This window comes from Lachancea lanzarotensis, scaffold LALA0S10, assembly GCF_000938715.1.
Source record: "Lachancea lanzarotensis genome assembly LALA0, scaffold LALA0S10, whole genome shotgun sequence".
NCBI lineage: Eukaryota > Fungi > Ascomycota > Saccharomycetes > Saccharomycetales > Saccharomycetaceae > Lachancea > Lachancea lanzarotensis.
This window is the reverse complement of record NW_019212888.1, coordinates 480217-499298: the sequence shown is the minus strand read 5'-3', so window position 1 is coordinate 499298 and position 19082 is coordinate 480217. Positions and strand designations below refer to the sequence as shown.

Below are 19082 nucleotides of genomic sequence, written 5' to 3'. Positions count from 1 at the left end.
ATCCAGCCTAATGCTATTAGATGAAATCGTAGTCGGATCCCTCGTCCTCTTCGTAGTACTCATCATCAGACTCATCCACCAGTTGTTCAAAGTTGACTTTGTAACGTAGCATGGCACCAAATCCACCGAACCCTGTGACGAATTGTGCACCTTCGGAGGATCTGTCAGTCACAAACTCCAAGTTAGCACCGTAATTTTTGTAGTTTTCCGCCAACCACTCGACTAGAGGCTGCTCTTCCACAACATCCATCTCCAAGCCTGTGGCTTTGTCAATGCTGTAAGATTTATCTTCTTGCTCAGGTTCTGCAAATCTGATGATCTCACTGTCCTCAGCATCGTGGAAGATATATCTGATGGTCTCGAGGTTTTCGAAGATGATTAGAGTCTCAACAGCGCCCAAGTCTAAAGCCTTCAAAGTGTCGTCAATACCGTAACAAAACTTACCCGTATCTTGGGAAATTTCATCAAAGTAGCTTGTTATCAGTTTCTTCTCTTGAATGAATTTGACGTTGGCCAAGGCCTCTGCAGATTGTTCGATAGCCTGGTTGAAACCATTTTCACCACCGTACGAAACATCGACAATCTTGACGACTCTTGTCGCCAATCTTTGGTCGAAGAGCTCTGACTTGGCAAGATCGGTCTTGAAATCGGCAGAACCAGCCAAAATCAAACCCTTGACATTGGGCTTATCGTTGGTGATAAAGTTCTGGACTGCCACCTCTGCTACCTTTCTGACGTAGTTGTGTCTTTTCTCCTCTCTTAAACGGGCAAAACGAAGCGCGGATTGACCACCTCTTCCGTGTTTCTTTGGCAAGTCCACCGAAAATTTATGCAGCACAGTTCTGGTGTTACCGGACAGCAGACCGAACAAAGAACCTTGACCATCCATGACGATGAAACCGAACTTATCGTCGGCCTCTAGCAGTTCTGACAGCACATCTGTGTGGAATTTGTTGTCGCACAAATACAGAGATGTGTTGATTGGTTTGTATGGCTCGATATCGATAGTGACCTTCTTTTCTTTACCCTCCTCTGTGATAATGTCACCGCAGTACAGTACAAGACCATTGGGGGGTACTCTGGTGTATAATTTCAGTTTTTGCTGGGTCGATGTGATTGCACCCAACACCGATAGACGATTCACCCTGGACTTGATGTTTGATGCCGTACCGTATTCATCCGTAAGCATCCGTTGTATCATCGATATTTGGCCCTTAGGCGGGATAACAAGTGAAATCATCGATGTACCATTACCTCTAGCTTTTTCCAAAGACTTGATCAGTTTCTTGACCTTCCAGATCGCAATGTTCTTCTCAGCTTCAGTTTCCATCTTGACTATTTTACACTTTTCTAGACCAAAAAACTAGCAGATTCTATTGCAAGTCTCAGCCGGTATTGAATCGGTCTTGGTATTTGTGGGGAGACGACTTTATGGAATGAAAGCGGGAAACCTCGAAGTATCAAGACATGAATGGATATATTAAAATTTTTCATTGGAAGCGATGAGCTACTAAAATTTCATGAACAGCAGTCATGTGATCTCGAAGGCTTTAAAGTTTCTTAACTTTAGGAACTTTGACTACACCGAATAAGATGAGAAAGAGGCAAGAAATGTGACAGCAATTGAAGTCAAAACTGATGGTGTGGTACCGATCAAGGTTGAGGGAAATGTGCAACCTAGGTTGAGCGCGTAGGAAATCGGAAAAAAAATGTAGAAACTTAAACTTCAGTAGCATACATATACTGTAGTATCCAGCAAGCCATGAAATTGAGCAGGTCTGTTTGTTTGTTGCTCTAGATAGAAAAAACGAGGGGAAAGAGATAAAGGGCCTTCAACTGCCTCCAGGGCGATATCGGACTTTGTGTCACGCATCTAAATGTCGCTGTCACTGAGAAAATCGTATTCCTCCAAATCGGAATAGTATTTCGCATTCTCGTCGTTACTGACTGTGTTGCTGATGATATCGTGGTCGTCACTGTCGTCATGTACAGTAGTCACCAGACTTGTGTCATCCTCGCGTGCCTCGGCATACACAGACTCTTGGATTCCCATCAGCACCAGCGGTCTCAAGCAAATGGTGGGCTCGCCCTGCGAGCAACCCGTGTACACCACCTGGTCTTCATGGTCGACTAAGTCGACCTGGTATGTGTTTTGCATCAGGAAGTGGTCGATCATACCACGGCAATTAAAGTTCAGGGTCTTGTAATGGCCCATTTGGAACTCATGAGGGCCCATGTGCAAAGTGCACTTGATGGGAACAGTGCTGGGGGGCTCAAAACACCGGAACACCAGTTTTAACCCACTGGGCACCGAATCGGGCCCCTTATTCCACAGCCGGAACGAGATAACATGCTCACGTTTGCTTACCTCGACTACGATCAGATTGTCATCCTCACGCGCGGTAGCCACTGAAGCATCCAGCGAACCGGACGAAGCGTCACTGTACTTGGGTTCGAGAAACTGGTCGATGGCATCATCCAACTTGCTTTTATCACCACCAACTTTGTGCAAGAGCTCCTGATAGTTCTCATGGTTCTGGATCAATTCGACCAGCTCACTTTCTGTCTCTACTTTGGAGAAATAGTTGAAAACTGCCGCATTGCGTTCAGGAATATCGATGATAACGTCCCTGTCGGTGTTAGAAACCGAAAACTTGCTGTTTTTGTATATCTCGGGCTCTGACCATGGCTTCGTTTTGGTCGTATTGTTTAAAGCCGAGCAAAGCTTGTTCAGGTCGGGATCAGGACTGTTGATTTGGATCATATTGTGATACTTCTTATGAGTTCCAATTTCGACGCCCCTCGCCACACACGTCGAGCACAGATCAAAATTGTAGCAATAAACGCACTTGTATCTTGGGCCCTTGATGAAGCCGGACTCGTTACAAGAGGGAGATGTGGTGTTGGATCCCTGCAAAGGTTCAGGAAAGCACCCATCACAAACCACTTCCTCGTGCAATGTGTCACATTGGGAGGGCAAATGGTGATCTTCAGCGTGAGAAGCAGTTTCTTGTTTATTCGCCAGAGAAATCTCTAGCTTTTGAATGGAGTCGATCAGCGTCTGAATTTGTTCTGCTGGAATGGAAACTAGTCCTTGAGAGCTGTTCTCCTCAATTTTTTTTTGGTCTACTTTGGGATTTCCAGCCCTTTCAACCCTGATCGAAGCTGTTCGAGCCCACTGGAAGCATGATTTGAACCATGTTACTTCTGCGTCAGTTGTCAAAAGTCCACGGTGTGTTTCGTTGGGTGGACCTGTGGTTTCGAAGCGTAAGATTCCAGCGTCCACAGAATTTGGTCCCAGTTGTGGTGCAAATAACGCGTTCAAATAACTTTTGGAGATAGACCCAGGAGCAACCCTGTAACACACCCCATCCGCATTGGAGTTTCCATAAAAAAACAATGGGTAAAGCCCGTAGATTCCGGGACTTTCCATGATAGATTTGATGAGTCAAAATTCGCTTGTCTAGATGCCGAAAAAACCAGCAGTCAAAGTGTTCAACAGTGGGTTGTTGGGTTCAATGTTGTTAAGAGAAGCACTTGGTACACCTTCAAGTACCCCAAGGCTTTGATTTGTTTCAAATCTAGGAAGGAGGTAACAATTCGTTATCTAGGGGAACATTTTGGTCATATCCTTATTTCTTATAAATTCGATATCACTTTGTAGGTTTCTGACACAGCGACAGAGAATAGAGCCTAACGTCGGAAACCTACGATTTGGACGGCAAAACCTAGGAGGCCTTGCCTCGAGAAATTGAGGGTGACATAAGATCGAGGAATAGAGTTTGAGATGGTCGGGTGTGGGTCTACATTCTGTACGCTTGATTCAAAGAGACACGGTGCTCATTGAAAACATAAGTTGTTTTAAGAAAAAATTGGCCGTTGCTGAAGGATTTTTAGTTCCGTGGGGTGCTAAACATTCACATTTGCCCCTTCGTTGGTACCTGACGTCGTTTTGGAATCCAACGCGCCAGTAAAATAACCAACACGTGATCTGATGACAGCGACAGAATGGTCTAAAGAAACCATTCGTGGGAGAATCTCTGGTATAACAGTAGTGTTCGATCATATAAGATGCAATGAAGGCCTGGGGAGTCAAAATGTTGCTCAGGGAAGAGATATTGTGCCGTATTGGCCTCAGACATTGAAATTATAAGCGATCCCACAAACACGAATACTAGCTTAAATCTACTCATGATGCTGCAAGAGAGGCGTCCGGAAAAACTGTAATCTCGCCATATCAGCATATACAAGAGATATAGACGATGGCTGGAGAAAAATGGTAATATATCAGTATTCCGTCTGAAAATAAGAATTTTGTAGGAACACGGTAGCCTTGTAGACGCATCACCAGAAGACAGGCGTTTCCATTGAAAAGGCTGTTATTTTTGGTGGTTTTCGCTACTTGTGATCCGTTTGAGGATCCGTTCCGTACCACACTACGATCCGTTTGGGATGCACTTCCAGAATACCGGTTCGACCCATTTGTACCTGCTTTCGGTCCTCGAGCTTCCTACAGCCTACAGAAGGTGCTCTCATATGTGTCTCGTAGAACAACTATCATCTATGCAGCAACAGTGCTCAGAGAGGAAGGTCCGGGGTTTTAAGGTCCAACAACACCCCCCGTACTGAACCCTCGCAGTAAAAATTTCGACATTACAAGCGTGCTAGAGGAGAAAAGTCTCGGTAGCCCAACCGTAACAAAGATCATTCCGTAAGTCCGGCTTGGGACATAAGAACACGACTACCAGTTTTCTACTCATATGCATCAGATAGCACAGCCAAGAAACTTCGGTCTGTGTGTCTGAGTGTGTGTGTGTTTGCTCTGCCCTGCAAGTGTCCACGTACATACCTGATTTTAGAGAGAAACAATGCCTTCTATGTCTGAAAATCGTCATTCATTTGGATAATCAGTAGTATGTAGTTCTCGCAGCCCTGGTTTTCACAACACGCACCCATCGTAGCTCATCTGTCCAACGCCAAGATGTAGGTAACTTCTTTTCCATGCAAGAACAACATAATATGCAGAGAAATTCCAGTGGAGGAAAACGACAACCCTCACCTGATGTTACAGAGAAAGCACCATTTGGACGCCGCTCCGCTCCGCACCGCACCGCACTCGGACTGAGGACCGAGTATCTACCGTCAAGTCCGCTCTCCCTCTGGACCTGTATTTCACGACACGTATCCTGTAATATGTACTCGACGGCCGAGACTACTTCATTGCAGCTGCAGCCAAAAAAAAGAACCATGAACTACGAGTACGTTCTGCAAGCACCAGGCAATAATAGGCAAACACCCTTCATCGTAGAAACACACGCAAAACTTGAGCCGGAGAACAGAGTGTTGCTTTCCCTACCCAGACAACAGATGGGCCCTTATTGAGAGGCACGGCCGCTGCCTCTAAAGCATTCACATAGCCAATTTACGACCACGGCGATACCAAGGAGCCTCGACGATAGATGGCCCCGGCCGATGATGACAACACCATTGACCTCTTGGCTCTCGCGAACTGTACAAAAGCGCCGATTAATTCACAGAAAATGTGTTGCCTCTTGGAAACTTTTCTTGGTAAGCTTAAACCACCAGTACATCAATTATGAGTAAGAACTCAACTCTGGCGCCAGCGGATACGTCGCTAACAGACATTCCCAAGGTAGAATCGCTGGAAGTCAAGAATTACAGCTTGGAAGGAAAAGTAACAAACCCAAGCGATGCAAGACAGTCTTTGTCTTTGGGAGATCAGGAAATTGAAATCATTGACGAGGAGGAGCAGCAGCAGACGCAGCAAGAACAGGCAATTGCCCCGTTGACGGGCACCCAGTTTTACGTCTGTTTTGCAGCACTGGCGCTGTCGCTTTTTTTGGCAGCATTGGATATTTTGATCGTAGGAACAATTTTGGAAACCGTCGCTGCCAGGTTCAACGGCTACAGTCTGACTGGATGGCTTGTCACCGGCTACAATCTGCCCAATGCGCTGCTGAGTCTTCTGTGGGGCCGGTATGCCACAGTGGTGGGCTTCAAGTCCTCCATGCTTTGTTCAATCGTGATTTTCGAGATCGGCTCTCTCATCTCCGCACTAGCAACGTCCATGAACATGCTCATAGCCGGAAGAGTTATCGCTGGTTTTGGCGGCAGTGGAATCCAAACCCTGTGTTTTGTGGTAACCTCAACGCTGGTAACAGATCGCACCAGAGGAGCTGCAGTGTCTATATTGAGCTGCGCCTTTGCAGTTGCCTCGGTCGTGGGGCCATTTTTGGGCGGCGCTTTTGCTACCCACGTAACATGGAGATGGTGCTTCTACATTAATCTGCCAATCGGCGCAGTGACCTTTTTTGTTTTCCTGTTTTCCTACAATCCTGATCGCGAAAGCACCCTTCAAAACTGCAGAGACTTTTTTAAGAAGGTGAGAAAAACCCCATATGGTCAAGTTCTGAAGCCCGAGTTCTATCCTAAGCTGTTTCGCGTCGTGGTCTTCAAATTTGATTTCATTGAGTTCGCACTATGTTCTATCGGTTTCACACTTATTCTGGTAGGACTGACTTTTGGCGGTAACAAGTATAAATGGAGTTCCGGATCCATTATCACCTATTTGGTTGTTGGCATTTTACTCGTAATTGCTAGTTTGGTCTACGACTTTGTCATTTTCGACAAGATCAAACCCAAATCGGACCAAGTGCCATACATGCCGCTGCTTTCATGGAGAGTGGTCTCCAAACCAGGTGTTTTGCTCCCTAACGTTGCCACCTTTAGCACATGCTTGGCTTACAACTGTCAACTTGTGTACATTGTGCAGTATTTTCAGCTTGTTTGGGGTGAGACACCTTGGAAAGCCAGTATTCACCTGATTGCCCCGGTCATTGCCACTGTTGTATCCCTAGTGTTCTGTGGTGGTATTATGAAGAAAACGGGCCAAATCAAACCTGTTTTGGTTTTCGGCGGAATAGCTGGGGCTGTGGGCTCAGGAATTCTGACATTACTCAGTCCAAGTTCTAACAGTTCAGCAAAAATCGGCCTACTTATTCTGCCTGGCGCGGCTTTTGGAATCGTTAACAATAGTGGTATGCTAAGTGCGCAGCTCCAAATTCCCAAAGACCACCCATTTTTTAAGCTCGATTTCGTCTCAGTAACGACTCTCAACGCTTTTACCAAAATGCTGGCCGCTGCTTTTGGTGGTATTATATCAAACACGGTCTTCACAACCTCAGCGCATAACCAGCTTTCAAAAATTGATCCGCCACTACCTCATAGCGGCTCCGTTAACGAACTTATCAGCTACTGGTATTCAAATTTTGGAGGTAGAGGTTCGACTGAAGTGCGCATATTCATGAAGTCCATTAGGAATGTTTTCTGGATGTCTCTCGGGCTTTCCGGCTTGGCAACAATCGCGTGTATTTTTTGTTCAAACAAAAAGATGGGGCTCAATCAACCTAAGCCTGATAAGGAGGCTAATGAGAAATAGTTGGATACCTCTTCGAGTACAGTTGTGTTGGAGGGAGATTTTTTATCAACTACTCATCCACTGACATGGGGTTCGAGACTAGATAGGTTATTTTTTATGATCGTTCGTAAAGTTCACTGTAATTATTGCTGGCTTGGCATACTCGACTGAAGTTCATGAGGTGGCCTCGAGCTCTAACATCTGGACTCCTTGATGTAGTTTCTACAAGGACGGTTATTTTCAATCATTATGAGCTCTAAGTATTCGACGCCATTAAGTAGCCCAGCAATGAGAACCTTCTCATCTCATTGAAATCTGTATAGCTCATCTGAAAAGTAGTGCCGATCGCGAGCTGCATGCACCATGGCTTCGTACAATCACTTTGGCAGGCATCAGTAAACCTTTGATATTCCAAATATTTGGACTCGCCGGTTCTTATGAGAGGCACTTAACAGTACGTCATCTTGCTCACCTTTCGTGTACCTAAGGTTTCAGCGCTCTTGTCGTACAACGAGTTGGTCCAAGGGAATCGTGGGAATTTCTGGTCCTGAAGGATTTTTTTACCTTCAATCATATAGTTCGATTTCAGCAGAGGACTCCGGTTCAAGCTGTTGAACTTCTCACAGGGGTGGTGTGGGGTACACAGCGTCCAGGTACACTCAGGGAAGTCTTTTCATGAGATTCTCGTTATTGTTCACTGGGCGCTCGAGTCACTCACATTCAGCGCTTGATAGCGCAACACTATTCAAGACGATTAGTATAACGTCAAAGTATAAGGAAAATTAAGTCTGCTATAGAATAAGCTTTAGAAGAGAAACAATGTAAATTAGTCGAGTATTGCAACATCAAAAAAATATCGCAAAGAAAATAAAATTCATGGTGGGTTGTGATTAGCACACATCAGCGTTTGGCCACAGGCTCATAATCAGGTGGATGGAAGTTGAACGTCGTTCTGCTCTTTTCATCGTAGCCGGTAAATTCATCGCTAACTTCAACTCCATTAGTTCTTGCGAGAAGTATCTGCTGAGTCGATAATCCAAGAGGATCACGAGCGATCCACAGCTTGGGCGCCGGGTCTGTGACAGAGGGGTCTGTGTATGCAGTCTCCAAAAAGTCCTTGTCATATTTCACAGTTGAGTTTAGCACATATGGAAGACTCTTGCGCACACTGGAAAATTCATAACTTTTGTGTGGCTGGAACAGGTAAGCGATTCTCTCCTTCCATCCCCTGTGGTAAGATACATCTGGTGGGAAAGCGCGAGGATCTTTAGTAACAGCGTTAGCATCGGAAAACACATTGCCTGCGTCCGCATTCGTCACCACAGCACCGTTGGCATCAATGTCATGCTTGGTCTGGTCGTTGGTATTCAGGTTTTGCACGTCCTTATAACTGTACTTGTGGAACTCTTCATCTTCAGGAACAAAATTGGGTTCTTCCGGATCAGCGTTATCTTTACTCGAGTTGGAAGATTGGCGTTTTCTCTCTGAGTCGAACTCCTTCTCCGCCTCTCCGTCGTCATCGTCTGAAAGAATGCCAGCCTTCTTGAGATCGGCAGACGTTGCGGGTTGGATGGCACCACCGGTTTCGCTTTCATCTAGTTTGCGTTTGAGCTCCTCACCGGTACCGTTGATTTCACTGAGACCTTGGTCCTTGGCGGGATAGAAAAACGTGCTTTCGCCTCTAGAATATTTGATGGCGCTCAAAGGAACAGCATCGAAAAGTGGAATAAACCTTCTTTGGAAATACAAGTGGCACAACACGGTGAACCCAATGAACACAGCCTCAATGACCAGTGGTCCCCAAGTTTTTGCCATGATGAAAAGCCCTAACAGGCAAACTTCTGACAAGTAAAGACCGAGAAAAACCTGAAATAAGGCTCTTGCGTATGCTCTCCCCTTCATATCAAATGAAAAACCGAGGACATAGTTCAAATTGTAGGTGTAGGCGAGGTAAAATAACGCAAGGGCCACGGTGGAGAAAATCATCAGAATAGGTGCTATGATGGAATAGCAGATGAAGATGCAAACCATAAATTCGATGCTAGGGAAAATAACACCCCAACTTGGCTTTGCCAAGGTATTGTACCTAGCCCATTTCTGTCTAGGCGTTGAGTCCAAAATTCTTCCTAACACTTTGCTGAGAATGAGACCCACAATTTGCAGCAAGGCTCCACTAGGAAAAACGAGACCTTGAAGTAAAAAGTAGGCAATGTAGAAGTTCGAGGCCTTAGGCAAATTTTGTGACAAAAGTGTCATTGCAGAACTTGGATCATCTATAATTGACGTTATAGTAGAGGAAGCTGAGGAGGCCAAAGTAACAACGATGAACACTTGCACGACAAGAAAAGCATAGTACCATACTTGACAGTATAACTCTCGCTCCTGTAAACTACTGCAACCGCTAATGGCACCCATTTTTTTGATGAAAACGGGCACCAAAGACATCAATAAAGCGAGTAAAACAGTGGGTAAAATGGATGTGATCAAACCGAGAAGAACCTTGGGCAAGTTGTTGATGAATTTGAGAAATGTCAGGGTTTTAATCAAGAAGTTGATGTTTGAAACGAAACCCACAAAAGCCACGGGAATAGCCCAGAAAATGATCATCAGAGTCAATACCGTGTTGGCCACACCACGCTTAGAACGTCTGACATGTTTGGACATGCCAAGAGTGTCCCACGCAATATCGTCGGGCGAGGTTCCAATCAAGCATTTGTCGTAAGAGCCCTTGTCTAGGATATATTTCACGGACTGGAACGCACGTTGAGCATCCAATTGACCCTTAAACTCCATGAAGCAAGCACCAACTTTGTCACGGGTGTCCCATGCTTGTTGTTGCTTCTCGATTTCTTCATTGAGCTCCCCGATGCGCTTGCTGCAATATTCCAAAGTGTCCACTTTCTGACCACCAATGATCGGCAAAGGAATTTTGCCTAAGCGGAATGTTGGTCTCTTTTTTTGAGGAATGTAAGTTTGTAGGTCATCTTCTGGTTTGCTACCAATGAGCTCATCCAGCTTTCCTTTTTTCTCAGCCTTTCTTCTGATTTTCAAGGATTTTCTAATCACCTTGTTCATAGCACCTTCATATTTGGAGGCTAGCTTAGAACGCTCGGCAACGAGCTGCTGTAGCTCAGTGTTGTCGTGAGCAAAAGTGACCCTATTGCAGTTTTCGAATCTACGCTGAATCTCCGACTCGTTACGCAAATCCGATGAAAGGTCAGTGAGCACCACGGTTTTTGAGGAAATAAGTCCGTCGTAATATGGACTTGTTTGAACTGCGTGCCTGAGAGAGACGTAGTAGTACAATTCACGGTAAATGGTATAGATCACAAGGCCAAAGAAAATCCACGACAAAAACACATGAGCGTAAAACCGGTTTTTGTTTGTAACGTTTGCAAATGCAAGCAACTCGAATCCCTTGTAGTTTTTTCCGTTTGTTGCGTTGACTGGTAGCAAAATGGGCAAGATGATGATACAGCCGACGAGGGAGATCGATCCAAACACGGCGAGGTAGCGCAAAAACAGATACCCGTCGAGTCCTGCGTGCTGGATGATGAAGGAGTGGGGTTTTGACATGAGGTAGCGGACCCAGGTGAAATACCCATCTGGGACCGATTCTGTACGTTCTTCTTCACGGACTGTGATGATCTCCTTGATGGAACGGGGTTGGTACACCCGTGGCTGGCGGGGTCTCAAATTCACGAAAGCCGCTAGATACACCACAAACAGGATACCGTACAAGATCAGCGCCGTGACGAAACCCGATGTGGAGTTGGCTGCGTCAGCACTGCTTCCTGCCATTTTTTAGGGGAGGTGGGGGGAAAAACCGGTGCGTTCGAACAAACACTAGATCGTCTAATTTTCCAAATGGATGTTGATATTTGAATATCTATGGTTGAACTTTTTTTTTTATACCTTGTCCAAAACACGGCTAAAAGTACCAAACAGCTATGGAGGAAACGAATTTGCTTTACCAGTTTGAGGTTGGCGATGGCTGCTTTTTCGTAACGCTTAAAGAGAGACCTTCAAGAAGCTAGTTGTTTCAGGAATTGATTCGATTGAACTAAGTCGCTGGAGGAGATGCCCAATAAACAAGGATGAGCTTTCACATCTGGAACGTATTTATACAACATATTTATACTACATTTTGATGTACGTCCTACCAGTCTAGCCCCGAAGGGGCCTAGCAATGATGACGGAAACAGACGTTGTACGTTCAGTTCTGAGAGTTTTGCTTTCTGCGTCATAGAATGCAGAGAACGTGTCGTCACTTTACCAACCCCGCTCAGATACTGCGCAGAGAATTACCTCCCTGCATTGAGCTCTTGTCATCGTGCATGTAAAAGACGCATGCTTACGTCATTGAGAGCTGGGTTCTAGAATGTTAGCGAGGAGAGGATCGACGAGAGGAACGGGTAGGGAATTATGTGAAGGGCTGGACTCTTAAGACTAGAGTCTTTTAGTTCTTGTACAAAGGGAAAGAACAGCGGTGATGAACTAATGTGCAAGGGGAGTAGTATGGGGATGGCTTTGAGTTTTCATTTTCCACGACTAAAGATACTCGAACATGTTTGAGGGACGTGATGGGACACAAATGAGAGAGTGCAGAAATTAGGGGAGAGGAAGTAGAGAATAAAAAGTGGTATCAATTCGTGAGACGCCTTGAAAAAACATGAGGATGACAGGAAAAGAAGTTGTGTCACGTGACGTTAGTTGTTATTACATAGTGTACAAATACGATAGTTTTGGGTAGTTTTTTAAGCAGAGCTGTAACTGAATTTGAGTATCCAGTTATTACTGTGTTCCTGTATTATCCCTCATTGATTCTACTGCTCATGCGTTACACTCGAAAGTTGTTTACATTGCGTGTGACATTGATAATCATCTGAAGTAACAATACAAGAACCAAACATTAATATTTTCCACTGTGTAATTACAGACGTTGAGCGGTGCTTCCAGAAGTGAGGCACCTGAACAAGACGCCAGTGATATTTTTAAGCCTTTTAAGCCTTTTAAGCCTAGAAACCTCATTTTGTTGTCCGTGGCGACTTCAACACCAAGTTCTTGGTTTCATATGATCACAGGTTCTCGACTAGCTCAATATAGCTCCTTTGTAAGGGCCTTCATCTCTCTACAGTCAAGACTCTTCTCTCAAAAGGTACTCGCAAAATCGTCAGTTCATTATAAAAAAAGGCGTATGTAAGATTCTAAACGTAGAGAGGATATCTAATTCCGTCCCGCTTAAGCCTTGGTGACGTGTTCAACCAAGTCGACAACTCTGGTGGAGTAACCGTACTCGTTGTCGTACCAGGAAACCAACTTGACGAACTTTGGAGACAACTGGATACCGGCAGCAGCGTCGAAGATGGAGGAGTGAGAGTCACCCAAGAAGTCGGTGGAGACAACGTCTTCGTCAGTGTAACCCAACACACCCTTCATGGAGCCTTCGGCAGCCTTCTTGACGGCAGCCTTGATCTCGTCGTAGGTGGTGGCCTTGTTCAACTTGACGGTCAAGTCGACAACGGAAACATCCACGGTTGGGACTCTGAAAGCCATACCGGTCAACTTACCCTGCAAGACAGGCAAGACCTTACCGACAGCCTTGGCGGCACCGGTGGAGGATGGGATGATGTTACCGGAAGCGGTACGACCACCTCTCCAGTCCTTCTGGGATGGACCGTCAACGGTCTTCTGGGTGGCAGTCAAAGAGTGGACAGTGGTCATCAAACCTTCTTCGATACCGAATTCGTCGTTGATGACCTTGGCCAATGGAGCCAAACAGTTGGTGGTGCACGAGGCGTTGGACACAATGGTCTGGCCCTTGTACTCCTTCTCGTTAACACCCATGACGAACATTGGGGCGGTACCGGATGGAGCGGTGATGACAACCTTCTTGGCACCAGCGTCAATGTGCTTCTGGGCGGAGTCCAACTCCTTGAAGACACCGGTGGAGTCGATGGCGACATCGACACCTAGCTTACCCCATGGCAATTGAGCTGGGTCTCTTTCTTGGAAGACAGCGATCTTCTGGCCAGAGATGACTAGAGAGTTCTCTTCGTAAGAGACCTCACCGTCGTATCTACCGTGGGTGGAGTCGTACTTGAACATGTAAGCAGCGTAGTCCACGGAGATGAAAGGGTCGTTGATGGCGACAACCTTCAAGTCCTTTCTGGCCAAGGCGATTCTCAAGACGATTCTTCCGATTCTGCCGAATCCGTTGATAGAAACAGTGGTGACCATTTTTGATTTTTTGGGAAATGTGTTTAGATGGTTAAATCTATTGTGAGATGTTCTCTGGAGAATTAAGAGAGAATAAGCCAAACCCAATTCCAATTCACTTCTTCAACATCCTGCTTCCTTATATACAAAATCTCTGCCGTGAGAGCCCACGCTGTGAAACTTTTTCTGATGACGAATTTCTGTAGTTGCTGCCACGGGTCGTCATACGTTCCTCTTTTTTTTTTGCGTGGGCTATGCTAATAGGGTGGTGGCACCACCCACAATGAACCCATTTTCCCAACATTGCAAACCGCAACCATCACCGTAATCGTCAACCTAACCATCAACATCGTCCAGGGCACTACTAACACCACCTACACGCACACCGTTAGCATCACCTATTGACCTGGGATGGTGGACTCGTGAGTTTCTTGGACTGGGCAGCGAGTACTGCTGCCGGAGTAATTACCAGGCTCGAGCGCAACAATAGGAAGCCGGAGGCGAGAGCTACGCGTTTTCTGACTGGCCGCTGGAGGAAGCTTCGCGTCTGGTGATAAAAAGGCAGGTTCTCGTTTAAAGGTACAGGAAGCGAACGGAAGCCGCAGGGGAAGCGCAAAAAGAAAGCGGCGATTCGGGTGTGTGGGTGTTAGGGGCGGTCGCTATTCACGGAAGGAGACTCGAAATGAGAGATCATCATCGGAAAACGACTGTGGTGGGCAAAAGTGATCTGGGAACGCATCTGTCACAGACCCAGGCCTTGAACTGGACATGTCATGTAGTTAAGCGACAGATTACACTCTACGTGGTTTGAACTACGTACGTTTAGTCCTCCGTGTTTAACTAGACACGGGTCAAGACACCGCACATGGCCGGCGGTTTATTTTTTTTACTTGGCACCCTCGCGCCACACATGCGTTCCCTGTATGTAACCTTTCATGTCCGGGTTTTCAACCGTAGTACTACGCATGCGCTAGGGTCTTTCTCTCTCTTAAACTTGATTCCCAATTCCTCTTGGCTTTCCCCATGCTTCTCGCCGTTTAGCGCTTTTCCACATACATATTTGTAACCGATAACCATTCAAGTCCGAGACTCAAAACCACACATGACCTGTGAGGTAGCCGGGACGTACATATGAAGGTATCTGTATATAATAAAGACGTGTGTGGGCTCTCGGGCGGTTCAGCGTTCAAAGAAAGTTGAGAACCGACCAATTGATCCCCCCCAAAGTTGTCTTTCTAGCTGAGATACTACTCTCTTCTAGTAGAGCGCTACAACGTCGCCAACCAGCAACGTGATCTCGGACCACAACATCCGTACACCCGGTTATCACATGTAAGGTTCGTCCACCCACACACCATTCATCGTAATATCCATCGGGTGACGTGTATCGTTTCGAACGTGGGCGTCGTCTCATCTCGTTTCGTTTCGTCTCGCCATATCCAAATGGCACCACCTAAGCAAGCAAAAGCTTCGCTCACCCATTCATTCTTCGTCCTCACTCACTCCTCTCGCGTATCCGTCTAGCACACAAATATATTTTGGTGGTGTGGTTTGTGGGCTGTATCGCCGCCGTTGATGGGTCCAAGACTCCGGCTCAAACCAAGCCGTACAGTACCTTTAATTTTTTTCCCCAGTGGGTCTTGGATCGTACCATCTCATCGTTCACACGCCAGTCGGAGTGAAAAAAGAATATAGTGGTGTGTGTGTGTGTATGTGGTATGTTGTATGCGGTGCACAGATGTTTGGCGAAGTGGAGTGGTGGTATGTGTGCTGTGAATGGGTAGATTCTTCATAGACATTACCAGAAATGTTCGGAAAAACCCGGAAAAACGGAAAAACTGATGATGCATGGACACCAACACCGGTGTCAAGAAAGCCCGGCCACCAGCTCGAGCCTTGTTGAAAAATGATGTATATAAGGGCGGGCAGGATGCATCAAACAACTAGAGAGCTTCTTTCTTCTCTTGTTTATTCTTTTTTTTATTTCCCCAGAATTCAGCAAGGTTTACTCTCACCAGTATAACACTACTACAGCTCTTCCCAAACTTTCAATAATCTCGAAAAACGAAAAATGTCTGCTCATCAAATCCCAAAGACCCAGAAAGGTGTTATTTTCTACAAGAACGGTGGTGCTCTTGAATACAAGGACATCGATGTGCCAACCCCAAAGGCCAACGAGCTTTTGGTCAACATCAAGTACTCCGGTGTGTGTCACACCGATTTGCACGCCTGGAAAGGTGACTGGCCTCTAGACGTCAAGTTGCCTCTAGTCGGTGGCCACGAAGGTGCCGGTGTGGTTGTTGCCATGGGTGAAAACGTCAAAAACTGGAAAGTCGGCGATTACGCCGGTGTTAAGTGGCTCAACGGCTCTTGCATGAACTGTGAGTCATGTGAATTGGGTAACGAGTCCAACTGTCCTCAAGCCGATCTTTCTGGTTACACTCACGACGGTTCGTTCCAACAGTACTGCACAGCCGACGCCGTGCAGGCCGCCAAGATCCCTGTGGGTACCGATCTAGCCGAAGTGGCTCCTATCTTGTGTGCCGGTGTCACCGTGTACAAGGCTTTGAAGTCCGCTGAATTGGCTGCCGGCCACTGGGTCGCCATCTCCGGTGCTTGTGGTGGTCTAGGTTCCCTAGCCGTCCAGTTCGCCAAGGCCATGGGTTACCGTGTTCTCGGAATTGACGGTGGTGAAGGCAAAGAAGAACTTTTCAGACAGCTAGGTGGTGAAATTTTCATCGATTTCCGTACCACCAAGGACATTGTTGCTGAAGTCAACAAGCTCACCGACGGTGGTGCCCACGGTGTCATCAACGTGTCTGTGTCTGAGGCTGCCATCAGCGCCTCCACCGAATACGTCAGAAACAACGGTACCGTTGTTTTGGTCGGTTTGCCCGCCAACGCCTACTGCAAATCCGAAGTTTTCAGCCAAGTCGTCAAGTCCTACAAGATTGTCGGTTCTTACGTTGGTAACAGAGCTGACACCAGAGAAGCTTTGGACTTCTTCGCCCGTGGCTTGGTTAAGTCGCCAATTAAGATCTGTGGCTTGTCTGAACTACCAGAGGTTTTCGAATTGATGGAACAGGGTAAGATCATCGGTAGATACGTTGTCGACACCAGCAAATAATTTGTCAATTTGCCTGTTTCGCATATCGACTGCGTTTCCCCTTCCCTTTATGTAATGTAAACGTTATTTTTAATGAACTAAATGCTATGATAAACCTTTAAGGATTAATATTTGCTTGAATACGACAGTACTAACACGACCATCAACGAGGTAGAAAGTATCAAAAAGCTTTGTCATAAGCTGTGTGACAGTGCCATAACCTAAGTATTTTCGTTTCCTGTCGCTACGCCAGTAAGGTAGGACACAATAGTAACTAAATACGAGACGGCTGTCAGCTTTGGTTTGACTGTTCGATCAAAGGACTTGCGGAAAAGAGTAGTAGTAGCAGCAACTTCCCTTTCACTTCTTCAAAGTCACTCATAGCCTTCGAGAAGCATGTATTCTCTTCGCCAAAGACGCTACTTATCGCTCGACGAGCTTCATATCACTTTATCCTTTTCCGTCACCATATTTATCCCATTACCACAAGATCGCCCAGCACGAACGGAAATTTTTCAATTTCTCTCAAGAACTACATATATCAAATTCATCATGTAGTGCGATCGCGAACGAGCAGATTGTTCGAATCCTACCGCTCACTCCAACTTTCTCTCCGCGTCGCCCACTGCTATGCTAAGTCGGCTGTGCACTAGCGCAACTAGGCTGCTTTCGGGCCGCAACTCTAGGTGCCGAACCTTTACTAATCTCTCACATTTGAATAAAGACTATTCCCTGCAACAGACCAGAATTGTTCCTAAACTCACCACCTTCTACTCTGCCAATCCCCACCATGAGGATCGTATTGATAGGCTAGAAGCTCTTCTGCGCAAATACGTCAAGTTGCCAACAATTCAGGTGGCGCCAAGCGAGAGACCAGCATGGTTGTCATTTGGCGAATACGCTTTGATCGGCGGTGGTACACGTCTGAAGCCCACCCAATACCAGCAGCTGCTTACACTCCTGAATAGACTGCATACCATCGAGCCAGAATTGATTAATGACGAAATTACATTTGAGTTGTCGCAGTATTTCAAAAAGACGAAGCTCCAAGCGTCGCAGGTGTCTGTGAAAACTCTTGACGAGTTTGGTAGAAGTATTGCCGTGGGACGCAGAAAGACTTCTACTTCAAAAGTACAGGTGGTGAGGGGAGCCGGAGAAATCCTCGTCAATGGCAGACAATTGAACGACTATTTTGTGAAGATGAAGGACCGTGAGTCCGTGGCGTATCCACTCAAGGTCGTCGATAGTCTCGGAAAATACAACGTTTTCGTGACCACCTCTGGAGGCGGTGTCACGGGGCAGGCCGAGGCCACCATGCATGCGATTGCCAAAGCGTTGTTGGTGTTCAATCCTTTGCTGAAACCAAGACTGCACAAAGCCGGTGTTCTCACCAGAGACTATAGACAGGTAGAAAGGAAGAAGCCTGGTAAAAAGAAGGCCAGAAAGATGCCTACGTGGGTCAAGAGATGAAGCCGCGCTTCGCACCACACCCCTTTCCGCATCATACGAACGAGCGAACTTGTACGAGCGAACTTGTCCATTCACCCACATATACAACATCTCATATCGTATCCACACTCCGGCATGCATTTTCCACGATAGTTCTTGTACATAGTCTATTCAACGAACAGTAGCGAATTCCATTCAAACCCCATACAGTAGCAGATTACTTATCTACCGTTTGCTTGCTCTTGCTGCCGCTACAGGCCCTCCGGACGCATCTTTTTCCAGTTTCTGTAGCAGCAGAGACTGCAATTCTGGTGATTTTCGCAGCATTAGCATCATATCGTCTACCACAATCGTTTCCCGTCCTGCATGTCTCGCGAAAGCCTCTAAATCCCCACCAATTTCCACCAATTGCGTGAATGTCAGTTCTACTAGTGCATTGATAAATTTGGGCGAATAGTTCACGCCAGCAGGAAGTTCGTTTTTGACCTGTTGTTCCAGACAGTACCAAAGTTTACCCTTGAGTTGAGGTACTAGTTTCTCACGCAAGTCTTCATTGTTTCCCTCTCTCTCACTCATCTCGAGCTCTCGATTTCGAAAGATGTTCTCCCTCGAGCCTCTCTTCTTACTCGAGATAGGTGGTAAATTAACTCAACTTTTCTGAACTTAACACCCTGCTAAGGGTAGAACTTATTCTCGAGAAAGAGCGGGGAAAAACGAACCTCGAAACGAAGGGCACGAGGGACACGAAGGAGTACTTCTGTGACATTAAAGATTTTTTGGAAATTGCTTATAAGAAGCTTCTACAAACTTTTGTAAGTTGGCTAAAAGCCTAAGTTTACTGCGCCAAAAAATCGTAACTAGTTGGCCGTT

At 46.2% G+C, this 19082-nt stretch overlaps 8 protein-coding genes across 8 annotated transcripts; 3 read left to right on the top strand and 5 right to left on the bottom strand.

Annotated features, from left to right (window-relative positions):
- Positions 1-16: 16 nt before the first annotated feature.
- SUP45 (LALA0S10e05534g1_1) lies at positions 17-1330 on the bottom strand (the record flags this gene model as incomplete). Its single annotated transcript, XM_022770535.1, has 1 exon — positions 17-1330. The coding sequence occupies one exon, from the start codon at positions 1328-1330 to the stop codon at positions 17-19; it is 1314 nt and encodes a 437-aa protein (XP_022630442.1).
- A 543-nt stretch (positions 1331-1873) lies between these two features.
- Positions 1874-3433, bottom strand: ATG34 (LALA0S10e05512g1_1; the record flags this gene model as incomplete). Its single annotated transcript, XM_022770534.1, has 1 exon — positions 1874-3433. One exon carries the CDS (start codon positions 3431-3433, stop codon positions 1874-1876), a length of 1560 nt encoding a protein of 519 aa, XP_022630441.1.
- Positions 3434-5596: 2163 nt separating this feature from the next.
- LALA0_S10e05490g (LALA0S10e05490g1_1) lies at positions 5597-7459 on the top strand (the record flags this gene model as incomplete). The annotated part of the gene is made up of 1 exon (XM_022770532.1): positions 5597-7459. The coding sequence occupies one exon, from the start codon at positions 5597-5599 to the stop codon at positions 7457-7459; it is 1863 nt and encodes a 620-aa protein (XP_022630440.1).
- Positions 7460-8338: 879 nt separating this feature from the next.
- PHM7 (LALA0S10e05468g1_1) lies at positions 8339-11239 on the bottom strand (the record flags this gene model as incomplete). The annotated part of the gene is made up of 1 exon (XM_022770531.1): positions 8339-11239. One exon carries the CDS (start codon positions 11237-11239, stop codon positions 8339-8341), a length of 2901 nt encoding a protein of 966 aa, XP_022630439.1.
- Positions 11240-12679: 1440 nt separating this feature from the next.
- LALA0_S10e05446g (LALA0S10e05446g1_1) lies at positions 12680-13678 on the bottom strand (the record flags this gene model as incomplete). Its single annotated transcript, XM_022770530.1, has 1 exon — positions 12680-13678. The coding sequence occupies one exon, from the start codon at positions 13676-13678 to the stop codon at positions 12680-12682; it is 999 nt and encodes a 332-aa protein (XP_022630438.1).
- A 2050-nt stretch (positions 13679-15728) lies between these two features.
- ADH5 (LALA0S10e05424g1_1) lies at positions 15729-16784 on the top strand (the record flags this gene model as incomplete). The annotated part of the gene is made up of 1 exon (XM_022770529.1): positions 15729-16784. The coding sequence occupies one exon, from the start codon at positions 15729-15731 to the stop codon at positions 16782-16784; it is 1056 nt and encodes a 351-aa protein (XP_022630437.1).
- Positions 16785-17393: 609 nt separating this feature from the next.
- On the top strand, positions 17394-18233 carry MRPS9 (LALA0S10e05402g1_1; the record flags this gene model as incomplete). Its single annotated transcript, XM_022770528.1, has 1 exon — positions 17394-18233. The coding sequence occupies one exon, from the start codon at positions 17394-17396 to the stop codon at positions 18231-18233; it is 840 nt and encodes a 279-aa protein (XP_022630436.1).
- Positions 18234-18437: 204 nt separating this feature from the next.
- Positions 18438-18788, bottom strand: MHF1 (LALA0S10e05380g1_1; the record flags this gene model as incomplete). Its single annotated transcript, XM_022770527.1, has 1 exon — positions 18438-18788. One exon carries the CDS (start codon positions 18786-18788, stop codon positions 18438-18440), a length of 351 nt encoding a protein of 116 aa, XP_022630435.1.
- Between the last annotated feature and the right edge of the window lie 294 nt (positions 18789-19082).